General features: G+C 41.0%; 1 protein-coding gene across 2 annotated transcripts in view; it reads right to left on the reverse strand.

Moving 5' to 3' along the window:
• Window positions 1–14,869, reverse strand: part of LOC117944413 (multiple C2 and transmembrane domain-containing protein 2-like) — a 37,279-nt gene that overhangs the window by 9,751 nt on the left and 12,659 nt on the right. Inside the window, exons 4-17 of one of the 2 annotated variants that reach the window (XM_034871211.1) lie at window positions 14,004–14,121; window positions 11,338–11,480; window positions 10,172–10,248; window positions 8,960–9,068; window positions 8,414–8,443; window positions 6,445–6,615; window positions 5,187–5,317; window positions 4,466–4,652; window positions 3,165–3,258; window positions 2,959–3,061; window positions 2,689–2,791; window positions 2,396–2,497; window positions 2,209–2,283; window positions 935–1,054 (exon numbers count right to left, since the gene is read on the reverse strand). In XM_034871211.1, the coding sequence (XP_034727102.1) occupies window positions 935–1,054; window positions 2,209–2,283; window positions 2,396–2,497; window positions 2,689–2,791; window positions 2,959–3,061; window positions 3,165–3,258; window positions 4,466–4,652; window positions 5,187–5,317; window positions 6,445–6,615; window positions 8,414–8,443; window positions 8,960–9,068; window positions 10,172–10,248; window positions 11,338–11,480; window positions 14,004–14,121 (1,563 nt within the window). The remainder of the gene's footprint in view (window positions 1–934; window positions 1,055–2,208; window positions 2,284–2,395; window positions 2,498–2,688; window positions 2,792–2,958; window positions 3,062–3,164; window positions 3,259–4,465; window positions 4,653–5,186; window positions 5,318–6,444; window positions 6,616–8,413; window positions 8,444–8,959; window positions 9,069–10,171; window positions 10,249–11,337; window positions 11,481–14,003; window positions 14,122–14,869) is intronic. The other variant, XM_034871219.1, reaches the window with a different exon arrangement.

Raw genomic sequence — 14,869 nt, forward strand, 5'->3', positions numbered from 1 at the left:
ATATATGGGGGGAGGGGGGGGCTGTTCCATTGTGAGTACCTGTGCACAAACTATAGTTTAAATATTTGCATTGCAAGCACTTTCTGATTAAAGTCCACTAACCCACCCCACGCTGGATGTTCCTCGAGGTCCAAGTGATCCTATATGACATACCTAAAGCACCACTCAAAGCTAGAGAGCCTTCTGCTCAGACGACAGCCCAGCGATGCAGCTCCCATTTTTCACAGCAAATTGGACAAACTGTACTATTGGCTGGCGTACAGTATCTCTTGACAAGTCTCATAAGAAAGTCTTTAGAAGCTCAACAAAACTTTAGTGCCATCTACAGGACGCATGCCGCAAGAACGAAAAGAACTTTCCATGACCTTGACTGCCTGAATAGTTAATGTACAACTTCGTGCTGCATGCCATCTCCAATCGAGCTAGATGTGGGAGAGAGAATGATGTCAAAAAGATCAGCACCCACTCCACTTTGCAGTTTAAAGACAGTGGCTGAGAGGCTTCTCTTCTGTTACTGTCTTCACACTTGCATATAACAATGGGAGGACGGAGAATAAGCCTTATCTCTGAGTCTTTTAATTGGACTTCTGCCTGCATAATGGGGTCTAAATCAACCCGAGTACAGATTGGACAGAGGGTTAATGAGTTGTCAGGGAAAGTGGTCCAAAAATAGACTCCATCTCGACTCCACTGGGACTCTACTCTACAGCTGAGGCTTAACTCTGCATCCACGAGACAAACAACGCTGAAGCGTCCACTCCAACACAGAGGCCGGGCCCAGCCTGCGTTTCTGCTGAGCCCAACACCACATTGATTAAGGATCTTGCTGGGAGAGTTCAAGTAGGGGATAGCCAGACTGCGGTAGTCTTCCGCTGCTTGGAGGGAAAACAGAGAAATGCAGATAGTGTGTTGATATGCAGTTAAAGCAGTTCACCAGGAAGGCTAGCAGGCTTCTCTGAATGCTCTCCCACTGGAAGCAGCTTTTGATGTACTGCAGAGTCGACATGATAGCCCTGTACAGTGTCTGAACACGGAGCACGTTCCTGGCCAGAACCTGAAAGATACAGATTAAAAACACGCAAAACCCATAGTTATTACAGTAGGTGTGTTTAAAAATGCTCTTAATAATGTTTTCATTGTGTACAGGTTTAATCTTGTACGAGGTTTATTTATCTTAAACAAGGAAACATCCAGTTGGCTAATAGTGAGTAGCTGGCATGCATGAGCCATTGTGGTCAAGGGGCAAACATGTCAGTAATATGACCTGATTTTGTCAACCAAGACTTTAAACATTAAACCCAGAAGGAACCCCCGCACACTACGGCCCTCTGTGTGTAAGCCAATTTTGGCGTTAGCGAGCAATGTATTGTCTGACAACAATGAGTCTTTGTGGGAAGTACAGACAGTCAGGCACCCGGTCTCGCACCCTGTCTTGCACACTGTATATCAAACTAATGTAGCAGAGCAGTGGACAAAACCCCCGTCACAGTCGGGGTCAATTAAAGCTCAATTCAACTAATTCAGGCTAAACAAAGCCTTTCCTTTTGCAGTTGGTTGCAGAGAAAAGTAATGTAAAATGTTCAAGATGTCCCGTTCACCAACAATATGTTTAAGTTCAGTTCAAGGAGAGCTTATTGATAACAAACATGGTAATCATGTACCCTTTTCTACCACTTTTTTATTTATTTAATAGTTTAAAGTATCCAAGCATCACATGAACATTTTCCAAAGTGCAGTGACCTCTGACCCTCGCCCTCTTTACGGCTGGTTGCTTGTAACGTTTAACGCTGTGAAGTTTAGGGCTGCAGCCAATCCTTTCTTTATCGATTAGCCTGCCCATACTTTTCTTGAATAAATCATTTTTCGTTTTGTCAATAAAATGTCAAAACAATTTAGAAAACACAACTTTTCACAATTTCCTCAAATCCCTGGCGTTGTCCTGCCAACAGTCTAAAACCCAAAGACATTCAGTTTAAGATCATAAGAGAAAGTAAAGCAGCAAATGTGCTGTGTAGTTTTTTGTTGATCAACTAATATATTTATCGACAAATGGATTCAGCACGAAGGATATTCTTCCCTTCACATGTAAGAGTACGGTGCTCTGAATGAATAAAAAGCATTTTAAATCTAAATGTACCGTGTGCATACAAATTACACTTTTTTTTTTTTTTATCAATGCAAAAATTAAATCAACCAGACGTGTCAAACCTTTTTAGAGAATTTGGGATTCTCCGCTATGAATCTTCTCTCCATTGGTTGGAAGGTTTTTATGCCCGCTCTGACCTGATTAAAAAAGAAAGAAAGCCACGAAGCAGTGAGAAGCCGACAGGATCAGGCCCATCTTTCATAGCCATCACACACTCCTCTCCTCATTGCAGGCTGAACTTTTACTTACAGGGTTAAAAATAACCTCCAGCTCCAGAGTGATGCTCCCCTTCGACAGCCCACCTAAGTCCTCTTTCTTCAGCGGGTAGGCAATCTGCTGTCCCCTACGGATCTGTGGGACAGAAAGGGCATCAGGTGCTGAACTCCTCCATGAACCTGACCATCAGTCATGCTGGATTACATCTTAACAAGTCTTCAACGCGCTGCAGTGTTATCACCCTCTTCACTTTTATTTAGCCACAGAGCGTAATAGATTAGTCTAGGGCCTGCATGACAGACTCTTAGTGAGGTAGTGTGTAGTACCGAGAGCAGGGGAATGGCAACCTTTCCCAGGAAGTCTGGCGCCTTGTCTCCGTCCTCATCAAAGATAGTCACCACCAGAACCTCATGAATGTCTTTGACAGGGCTGTGTACACGGACAAGAAGGGCAGATACAGTACTCGTCCCAAACCAGCACACACAACAGCATTATGTATTTTTGATGTTAAACAGCATACAACATACACCATGCATACTGTAAATCATGTAGTATTCATGAGAAATCGTGGTCAGTTAAAAGAGACTCAAACTGACAATGTGAAGACTTTATTCCACTCTGGGTGGAGGCTCTTGTAGACTGTGTGGGTCTGCAGTCTGTCGTTCCCCAGCTCCAACACACAGAAGGGATCACTCTTGCCTGCAGAACACAACAAAAAAACACCTTCACACTGGGATCTCTCTGTCCCTTTCAACGCAACAGCAGAACAAAGAAAGGACTGAAATCCCAGTGTGTGAAGTACCGTTTAAATCAGCAGACAGCAAATCTGCAGCCTTGATCACTTTGATTTGAAGGAACCCAACATCGCTGAGGTTTTTCAGGGTCCTTTTCAAACTCTGTGGGGGACACACATGAGGCATTAGGGTTTGGATACATTTAAATTAGAAAAACACTCAGGCAGCCACCAAAAAGCAGTGCTTTGACAAGCTACAGTAGTTTTTTTGAATTATTATTATTTTTCGGGGCTTTCCACTTTTGATGGACAGGACAGCTGGTGAGAAAGAGGGGGATGACACGCAGGAAAGCGTCACAGGTCAGACTTGAACCCTGCACCTCTGCATATAAGTACATGTGCACCTGCTCTAGGCGCTGAGCCAACCCAGCCTGACTGGACAACACATGACCCTTGCACACTACGTTCCATCTTGCCATTAACTTAATCAAAAACAGCATTTAGACCAGGTACTTCCTGAAGGCCTGGAGGGATTTAGGTGATTGTTCTTTAGTAGAAAGGTTTATCTTCAGTGGCTGACTTGGAAATCTCATGTTAAGTACTTGGCACAATAACTTAAATAGACCGAGAAGACATATACTCCAAACAGTCATAACTGTATAGCCAATACCATGATGGATTGCCCATCTTAAGCAAGTTTTAAGTTGCTGTTCATTTTCATACTTTTCTTGCATGAACTGAAACCAGAGGCTGCAAGACCGGTATACTTTCTCAAGGCAGCCCAGCTGTATGATATGGACGTCCAGACCTTGTCACTACATGACCACATCTGAAGCTGGATGTCAAAAACATCATGTCAACACTGATAAAGCAGGTGTCCTTGTTACAGACTCCCAGCTCATTGCCTGGCACATACTGCCACCTCTTGGCCTTTCAACACACAAAGCACAGCAGGAATCCCGGGTAGCGTTTCTCTTAAATTACTTCAAACTAAGTCCACTTTTAACCTCTAATTGCCACTCAAATACAGGCATGGTTTATCCACTTCAGACTATAAGTTTGAATTCAATGTTCCCTTCATAATCACTGCCACTACTATATATGCCTCTCTCTTTACTCCTAGCCTTTTGACTGCCTTAATTTACAATCTTTAAACTGACGCAGATTCTCAAGAGCTCATTTTATCTCTCTGTTGGAGGCTGCTTTTCAAAATAAAATACATATTAAAAGAATTAAAGTAAAATACATGGCAATCCACTAAAGTGTCTGATATGCTGACACTTCACCTGGAAGATGTACAGTATGTGGTGAAGTGATGCAACCATGCAGTACATATAGAATAAACACAGGACAGCAGGTCAGGTACTGACGTAGCTGTCCAGCAGGTTCTTTTGTTCGTGAGCCTCATCGAGCGGTGCGGCACACAGGTCCGAGATGGAGACGCCGCTGCACGTGTTCAGCGTCAGCAGGAAGACCAAGCGTCCTCTCCCCTGGTCCAGGGTGTGTGTAAACAGCTGTCTCTGATTAAAAGGGACCTTGGACAGGTCCACTTCACACCTGTACACACAAACACACAGGCCTTCACGTACTGCAGGACACACATGCAGTAAGTGTTTATACATCATGCACATATATGCATGCTCACAAACATGTATAATAGCATGCTCATATGCAGGCATAAAATCAAGTATTCACACTCACGTTCACAAGATAAACACATATGTACAACATGTACTTAATCCTTACAGAAGCAGCCTACAGTTTTCATATTGCCCATTGCTGTGTGGTATGAATCTGCAGGTGTTTGCTTTGGAGCAACATTATGAAGGCTGTACACTTAAAACACTGACAGTTCACTTGGACACCACCATGAAGCGTTTGTTCCCCTGACAGGACAAACGCAGGGCTCACCGGGCTGACAGTGGTCTTTTTTTCCACATTTTCAAGCGGAAAACCAAGGCTGCTTTGGACATGTCTCTTCTTAAAATTCCAATGCAGTCATTTTTATTGTTTAAAAGGGTACGGGTGTTTGCAGCAAGGCAAAACACACCATCTGGTTTTAGCACACACACCCACAGATTGCAGACTCACGTTCCCAAACATTCCTCGTTCCTGCGTCCTTCCTTGGACCAGAGCTCCATCTCCAGCATGACAGACCTGTCCACGAACAGGTTAAAAGTGAACCTCTCTCTCCACTGAGGGTTGGACACTCTGCAGCGGTCCTGATGTAGAAACCAGGTCAGAACACATAACATCATTTCCTTTTCAAAAATGTAGAGGCAAGACATTGAACACTAAGAGTAGCCATTCAACATTAGATAGCACTGTCAGAACAGGGTTATTATTGCCGTGTTTTAGGCTGTACCAATAGGTAAGGCCGAGAAAAAACATTTGGAATATCATCAACTTCCAAAAGTTATTAAAAAACCAAGGAGAGGACTGCCCTTCCATATACGTTTTTGCATCTTGGATGCTTTTCTTTTGTTTAGACATGGCTACATTCACTTACAGTATCCAAAGTTCAAAATACTCCATTGTACTCCATGCAGTTGTTAGACCGTGGGCCTCCAATATGGCCGCCCATCAGGTTTACCATCCAGAACGTCATGTCAGTGAAACCCCTCTACGGGTGTAGAATCACCAGAGACACTAAATAACACCCCAAATCCCAGAAAAAAAGGGATTTTTCATAATGTGGGCACTTTAAAGCTTAATCTATTTTCAATAAAAACGTCACTTTAATAGTGAGTTTGCAGTTATTTGGCTGTGAAAGTTAATCTAGAACCTGTTATTTAGAGAAAAAAAACAGATTAGTGAGTGTGAATGTTTTGTTCTTAAGCAGCATCAGAAATTCCCATCGCACATGAAGGCATAAAAAGCAATCCCTGTCATTTGGAACAGTCCAGTACTCTGTAACAAATGTTAGGGTCTTTATGCCTTTATGATCTCAGATGGGTTCACCGAGATACATACACACTGCTACATAAAACCATTATATAACGTATAATGCCAATCTCAAGGTAAGCATATTTTAATACTAAAAAGTATAATAATCCAAAATGTTGCGTTTTAACGCAAAATTTCCCAAATTTGAGTTTAAACATCAAAATCATTTGACATTTAGTAACCAGATTCATGACAAGATTAGAATAATACTACACTTGTGAAAGGAGAGGGAAACAATTAGAAAAGAAAAATATGAGTTTAGGTTAAAAAAGTTTAAATTAAAAAGTGTTTGGAGAAGAAAGAGGGGAAAAGGAGCAGAGGAAGGGCTGAGTGAGGAGTAGAGGGGGAGTAAGAAGAACGAGGCCAGTTCAAAGGGAGGAGGAGGGGAGGAGATGAAAAGTACCTTGCTTTTGTAGCTCTGCTCTCCCAGTCGGAAGCGAACAAAGAGCTGGCCTCCCTGAGAGTCCAGGGGCAGATCCTGACCCCCGACCAGAGTCACTGACACCACAGAGGTCCACAGCTGGTTCTTCCTCAGTGTCTCCGACAGACGGCAGCTCTGAGAAGAGCCTCCCGACTGGGATATGAAACAAAGTAGAGAAGGGGGGGTGGGGGGGGGAGAGTCAGAATGCAAATAGAACAATTACAATATCAGGGTACATAATAGTTACATCAAGTTAAATCAGATTCCTCTATTACCAATCCTTTAGCTCGTTTAAAACAATGTATGCAGGATAAAAGAAAAAAAGAAAAGGAAACTAGTGCGGTAAAAATAAGTTGGATTCTACTCAGAAAGTTTCAACAAAAATCCGATAGCATCACGCTCCAAATCAGTACTTTTACAACAAGCACGCTTGGAAGACAGCTGAATGAAATGGCATTATCTCTCTTCTCCAGTGAAAAGAGAATTAAATTGTTCCTCTAGTGGACTGGGAGATTAGGTAAAGCCTGCAGAAGCTACCATGCAGAGCAGCGTCTCTCTGCCATATATAATGGGGAACCATATTCTAAGATGATTAGCTGAGCTTACATGAAGACAGATATATTTAACCCAGATTCAATTAATGCAGATCAAGCTGACAGCCATGTCCCGTCTGTCTGCATCTGTTCAGCCACACGAATAGGCAGAAAATCATGTTTCAATTAACAGTGACTGCACTTGGCAGAGGACCGGTCAGTTAGCATCTGAAGGAGCAGGGGGGGCATGCACTCAGTGGCCACTTTATTAGGTACATTACGGTTCAGGAAAGAAAACAACTTCCAAACACAGAGTCATTCAGCAACTCAATCTGTAAGCATGCACACACGGCCTGGTGTGAGTGAAGATGCCGGATGATGTTCCAGCATCTCACAGGAAGAGCTTCCAGACTCAGAGTCATAGATCCATGCACCACAAAAGACAAAGTGAACAGAAAAAGACACGATAATTAAAAAAAAAAAAACAGAAGGATTCAGCAGCTGCTCTGTGGGTCAAAACACCTCGGCAGCGTGAAGTCAGAACACAACAACCAGACTCAACTATTGGATAGTGTATCCATCAATAATCATTTTGGTGTTATTGTTAAGAAATCCTTTGAGTGGATGCAACCAGATTGTAGGTCAAACATGCACGGCCTGTCTGCTGGAAACAGGAAGTGGCTGAACCAGAAGTACTACCAAACCGGAATGGAGGTCATGACAAGACGGCAGTATAACACACTTTTAATGTGAAAAATATTATCAATTACTTTTTAACACATTATTTAAAGAAAATGTTGTAAGGCAGCACAAATTCTATTAAAAAAAAACACAAAAGCAACGTGTCCATCTCATCCATAGACTGTATACATAGTGTATATTGATATGTTTATAATATCCAGTCTATGGTGTCATTGCTAACCCTGGCTGTGGCACTCTGCCCGAACCCCCTAAGTAAGCACTGTTAATGGCTCTCAATGTTGGATCTTAGAATTACTAAAGACATTTGTCTGAGTCTTTTAGTTTTGCTACAAAAGAGCACGGCGATTTGCTGCCCTCTTGAGCAAAGAGACAAACATTATTCAGACAACTCCAGTACAGGTAACTGCCAAAAGAAATATTTAATAATAAATATAAAATAATCTAAATAAAAAGGCTGTTAAACATTAACTACACTGCACCTAGTGTTACCACGGGGACTGGTCTGAAGTGTCCTGAGGGGGAACGCTCCTTAAACATGATGGAATGTCTGATCCAGTATTTAAGACCTGAGTGGAAACTATTTGTCTCTCTATCTACATTTAACCTTGATATAATGACGTCTCTATTTTATATTTGGCAGATATCTGTAGAATGCTGACCAAACTAAGTAAATGTTACTAATGTCTGTCTCATGTGTTCCCTCCATCATGCCTTACCCTAATACTTCGTCTTTTTGAGGCCCACCGCTGCAGACAGGAGCATGCATGTTAAGTTGCAAAACAAGATGACACTGTGGTTATTAGGACAAAGACAGAAACAATGGGAAAACCATGCATGCAATTAACACAATGCACATCACAACACAAGTCTCAAGTACTTCTTAGATAGGTAAGATAACATGCATTACACACACACACGTATATATACATATATATACACAGACAATATATATATATATATATATACATATATACAGTATATACATGTATATATATACATACATACATACATACAGTGTATATATATATATATATATATATACAGTATATACATGTATATATATACATACATACATACATACAGTGTATATATATATATATATATATATATACACACACACACACACACACACACACACACACATATATACATACACATATATATATATACAGTACATACATATTCACATATGTACATACATACATACATATAGTATATACACATATGTACATATACAGAGACTGCAGAATATTGCTTCGTACATTGCCTCTTTTGCTGTCTCTGTGTGACAGACACATGTCCACCAGCAAGACCCCCATGTCCTGCTCCAGGCTGTTTGGGTCGTCCAGGGGCAAAGTCATCTCAGTCAACCTGATAAAAAGGGAATTCAGCTTCAGTCAAAGTTAAACAGATGTAGATCAGAGATGGAGGTCTTAAGACCCAAAACACAACACTATGTGATTTCACTAAGCAGCACAACACCAAGCAAAGAGACCAGCGCGTGTGTTTTGTTGACACAGTCAGAGAGGTGTTAAACCTGTCAATGTTAAACCTGCAGCTGGTGACTCATTTGTATCCCCCTGCAATAGAACGGGCACCAAAATCCATGCTGAATTAAAAACACAAAAATGCTCAAATATGCTTCACAAACCATTTAGCCTTGCAATTTTAGCTTATTTTGTCTGTTGTTTGAGCCGGTGCATCTGTTCTGTATCCAGTAATGTGGTAATTCTGTGTCAGGGGTGTATGTAGAGGTGGATAGAGTGTGAAAGGGCTGGTTAAGAATTGAGCTGGACTTTTGGAAGGAGGGAAAAGGTGGGACATTGTGTATTGACATGCAGTATGTCCATTTATACCACAGCCTTAACAGTTTACGCAGTACTTAACATTAGCAAACGCTATACATGCTAAAAGTAGAGAAAGAATACTAAGCATGACTGATAGTTAGTCCAACCTGAGGGCCAGATGGAAACAGAAAAACACATTCATGCTGCAAAACAAATCACGTTGATTTTTTTCAGACCAAACATAATGCAATATGTGACAAGGGGTCACAAACAGACAGTAGCTTGGTTTTGAAGGGTCACAAAGCTGAAGGTTTAGGAACCACTGCAAGGAAATGATTCACTCAAACAATATATCAGCTAATAACAGAAATATGGTTATTAGCGTATATGTCAGCCAATAAAAAGATGAAATTGCAGTATAGAAATACAAAAGATATGATGGAGGTAATTTTTGAAAAGTGTCTACTCAGTATACATCATAGTCACACATTACATCACATCACATCACATCACAATTCTTAAAAAAAAAGACTTCATTTAAGGTACATACGGTATGTGTTCATGAAAATGTTGGTTGCTATATATTGTCATCATATTTTATGGGGTCAAGAATGGACGCTCTAAGCTACACACTCCAACATATCATCGTCCACTCAGAGTTTAGCTCCACACTCTCACGACACTCACTTGTCTATCTCCAGATCACTCAGGACGACATTGGTGGAGCCCATGAAGTCATCAGTAGTCAGATCCCGGTCGTATACCTGTGCCACGTCAAACGCAGAGAGAGTGTTTACACAGAGAGCATCATGCGGGCAATTTATATTATTTTACTAATTATTATTAGTATATATACGAATATATAGCTGCAAATCAGACTTCCCTCACGCATGGCTCTGGGGCTGCACCACCTGACGTACAATCACTGTAATCCCCCAAAGCTTTGTCACCAGCCAGGGAACCAGCAAACACACTGAATACATGACAGACCTAACATACTACAACATACTACATGACAAACCTAACATACTACAACATACTACATGACAAACCTAACATACTACAACATACTACATGACAAACCTAACATACTACAACATACTACATGACAAACCTAACATACTACAACATACTACATGACAAACCTAACATACTACAACATACTACATGACAAACCTAACATACTACAACATACTACATGACAAACCTAACATACTACAACATACTACATGACAAACCTAACATACTACAACATACTACATGACAAACCTAACATACTACATGACAAACCTAACATACTACAACATACTACATGACAAACCTAACATACTGCATGACAAACCACTTGTTTTTTTTTAATTGTGTTTATGTGTAGTATTTTATTTTATTTTTATTTATTTTTTTAATTTTCTATTTTCTCTAATGTCTGTATTATATTTCTATACTGTATTTATCAACGGGATGTAAAGAGTTTTATCTGTTATACTACTTTTTTATTTTTGTATTGTTGACTGTAATTTTCATATTGTTGTGACAATTTTAAGATCTGTCCAGGGACAACGGATGAAAAATAGCCTTTTGGCTAATTCTGGTGCATTTACAGCAATGTTAATTAATGTACACTGTCCCTGTCAAATAAATTAATAAATAAAAAATTTTTTTTTTTAAAACATACTGCATGACAAACCTAACATACTGCATGACATACCTAACATACTACAACATACTGCATGACATACCTAACATACTGCATGACAAACCTAACATACTACATGTCACTCTGCCATGGTAAAATAATAAACCTTTCACCTCATATTAATACATTTGACTCGTAAATAGTGACAGGAAGTTACCTTGATGTACAGTTTCTGGTTGACATCCTTCACAGGTAGGGAGAAGGTCTCGTTCCATTTGGGGTTGAGGTCTTTATAAACCACTTTGCTTTTGTAGAACGATTTCCCGTCCATTTTGAATTTCACATAAGGGTCGCTGGTCCCTGAAAAGGATATATAATAGAAAACAATAGAGTTTGGCTCATTTTATTCTTGCTGGTGTTTCATTACACTGACACATACGTGAAGATGTTACGCGAGACTTTGATGAATGATACAGAACCACTAAATGGACTCTCAGGTGAGGAGAAGATTTAAGCCGGCAGTACAGTTCATGTGTAAACAGGTCGTGCTGTCCTAACTCTCCTAAGTCCCTGTCCTCCTAACGGTGTATTTAAACTCATGCTGGAGGCGTTCAGTTTAGCTGATCCTTTGGATGTAAACTAAGATATAAACATGCATGCTTTACCTAAATTCAGTAATACAGCCAGAACGTGTTATCGTGGCAGGATGAGGCGGCACTGTGTTCATCATGCAGGAACATCATACTGTTACGTCTCCCGTCTTCCACAGAGACACAGAGGGGAAGTACTACTGTGAGGTTTTGTTGGTGACTGACCTGTATGAGACCCGGGTACCACTGTCTGAACTTACATAGCATGGGTTCATAAGCTTCCACCACACTGACTAAGACTGGTAGTGGGGGGTGGTGTTCTTGATGGGGAAAGTTTCTGTTACCGGGGATTAAACACACCACACTGCAGCTGTTCATTTAGCCTGAAAATAAGTCTTAAGAATTCTACAAGATCAAGTGATTCATCCGACCTTAATTAAGCGATAGCCAACAACTTTTGAAAAGTTGTAGTTTTAGTTTATGGGCCGCCCAATGTTCCCACTGAGCTGAATTCTGAAATTCATGGTTTGACATAGTTCATACTTTTTAACTCTGTTTCCAAAGCAGCGTTGACTTACTGTAATTATAAACAATCTGATCAATAATAATATTAAAATGAAATGACCCGGATCCTATTTCCAAACTAGCTTTTAATAGCCATGCACAACCGTTTCTTAGCTTCTGAGGAAACATGCTGGTTTCCAGTAAAAGCTATGACCAGCAGCTCATGTGTCTGCACAGAGGATGTGGTTTGTTTCCTCCCCAACCTAACTGGGACCACAGCTTCCTGAATCAGTAGCCAATCAGATTTTAGCTTCAAATGTGAAAAGTGATAGCAGCTGTACACCGTTTGTGTTTGTCTGTATCCTATGACTACTGTTCGTAGAGAGAACGATGTGTGACCGTGACTCTACCAGGATTCAGAATGCAGCATTATTCTCTGTCAAACTGTCAAACTATTTTCACTCCAGGGTTTGATCTGAGACTTCTGGCTGTTCTGTCAATCGGCCAGCTGAGGGCAGCAGTCCACCAAACACAGTGGACCACCAGCATCCAGTCCTCTGCTTCCCTGTCCTCTATTATCATGCCTGGTTCTCAATGGCTCTGCTGTTACAATATAAGACAGTACAAACCTATTACATAACAAACCAGTGTTGTCCATCAGCAAACAGCTGTCAGCATATGCTACGCATGCAGCCTATGTATATCTGATCAAATAGAAAAAATAAAAGGTGGTTTTTGCACTGCTTTTAAAAGACTACCTTAACAATGATGCAGGGGAAACTATAACCTCCTGCGCCATGATCCTCATTGTATTAGCTTCACCCAGAGCCTGGGTGTGTAAATACAAAGCCACATGAGACAGAGAGAGAGAGAGAGAGAGAGAGAGAGAGAGAGAGAGAGAGAGAGAAATGAAATCCCAAAACTTTCCAAGCAGTCAGAGGCCTGGAGCAATGACTGCTGGGTGGGGCTCAGACAGGTTCTAATATGCAGCGTGCATTCCTGTCCCAGCTGCTGAATTCAACCACTGGGCGACTTCAGCACTGGAGCCAACAACAGTGTGTGTAATCAAACAACCACTCCTGGTCTTCATTAATGAGCCAAGGCTAAACACACAAAGTGAGGTCAATGCAAGCGGAACCAGCAGAGGACGTGGCCTTTCTGGTCGGCTCAAACATCACAACACTCTTCTGTTGCAGCTTCAAAAAGGAGAGAACTGAGGAATAATGGGAAAAAGCTCCAAAACCAGACTCTTAGTTCTACTCTACAGTATGTGGAACAAGTTAACCAACTAGCAGGGCAGTGTTCACCAAACACGTTCACATTTAGAACAGGAGGAAGATGTGATGTATTGAAAACTACCCAACCCACTTGCTATTGTGTTTAAAGTGTGAAGTGTTATTTGCTCTGCATTGAGCCAGCTTCCTTGTCCTGACTAGTAACACCTGATGTGTCCTTGTGGTTGCTGGAGATCCTGTTGATTTAGAGTTGTTTGCATAATATCCTTATATCCTTACAGTACATCTTAGCATTCTACCTACACTGTGTTGGCTACTGTTGTACTGTAGTACTGTTCCGGCTCTGAGCTACGGAGCCACAGACCGGATGCAACCTACTGCAGACAATGCAGGATTATACAAAAGACGTGCTTTACGAAATTCTTCAAAATGTAAATTGTTCTCCCCTTTTAACTTCCCTGTTTTAATGCATTTTACACAAAGATGATGCAACAGACATTCTTGTCGACAGTGAGGGGATTTTGGTTCAGTATTAGCAGTGATGTGGTTCTTACCACAGCGGTCCCTGATGACCAGGTTGCGTCCTTCCTTCAGGTGGATGGTGAGCAGGAAGGACCTGGGAGGATCCCTGATGTTCTCCGACACACTCAGAGTCTCGATGCCCATCTCACACTGGACACACACACACACACACACAACAACACAATATTAGTGTTGATTTATTACTAGTAGTGACTCTGATCACATCCAGACTTCCTGTGTTTCAGTACAGATTCTACAACCATGCTTTTTCTTTAATAGCCCACTGTACAGCAACAGGTTTTTCTTAAAAAGAAAACATTTTATTGGGATGAATACCCGCGCCGAAGGGCAGAAAAGTTCTACATTTCCATGTTTTTATATTTCATTTTCAAGTTCTGTAATTTCACTAGTCATATATTCTTTCAGTTTTTTTAGAATTCACCATTCATTATATTAGTTATTCTTTTGCTACTAATTATTAAAGTCCCAACACGCTGTCATTTGCGGTAGAAGCACACAGGGACAGTTCTAATGATGTCACTGAGGTCAAATGAAATATTTTGTCCCCTCCTGTAAACCAAAGCTGTTATTTTATCACAAAATTGTTACTTATGACTTAAGCTCTGTTGTTTCCTTTGACTTTCAGTTATCCCTTTCAGAACCACATGATCTTCACATACTGAAATTCACCTGTTGCATTATGTCTGTCGTGACCAAATATATTAAATATTATTTTTGCCACATTATGAAAAGCCTCCATTACACGCCATCTATTCAATGGAATATTGAATCACTTTTAAGCCTCTCTACCAAACCAAGCCTCTTTCAGAGAATAAACCCTGTCGCCTGGAATCACCCGGCTCAGCGTCCCAACCCTGCCCCGTCCCAACCCTACCTC

Source organism: Etheostoma cragini, chromosome 1 (genome assembly GCF_013103735.1).
Source record: "Etheostoma cragini isolate CJK2018 chromosome 1, CSU_Ecrag_1.0, whole genome shotgun sequence".
NCBI lineage: Eukaryota > Metazoa > Chordata > Actinopteri > Perciformes > Percidae > Etheostoma > Etheostoma cragini.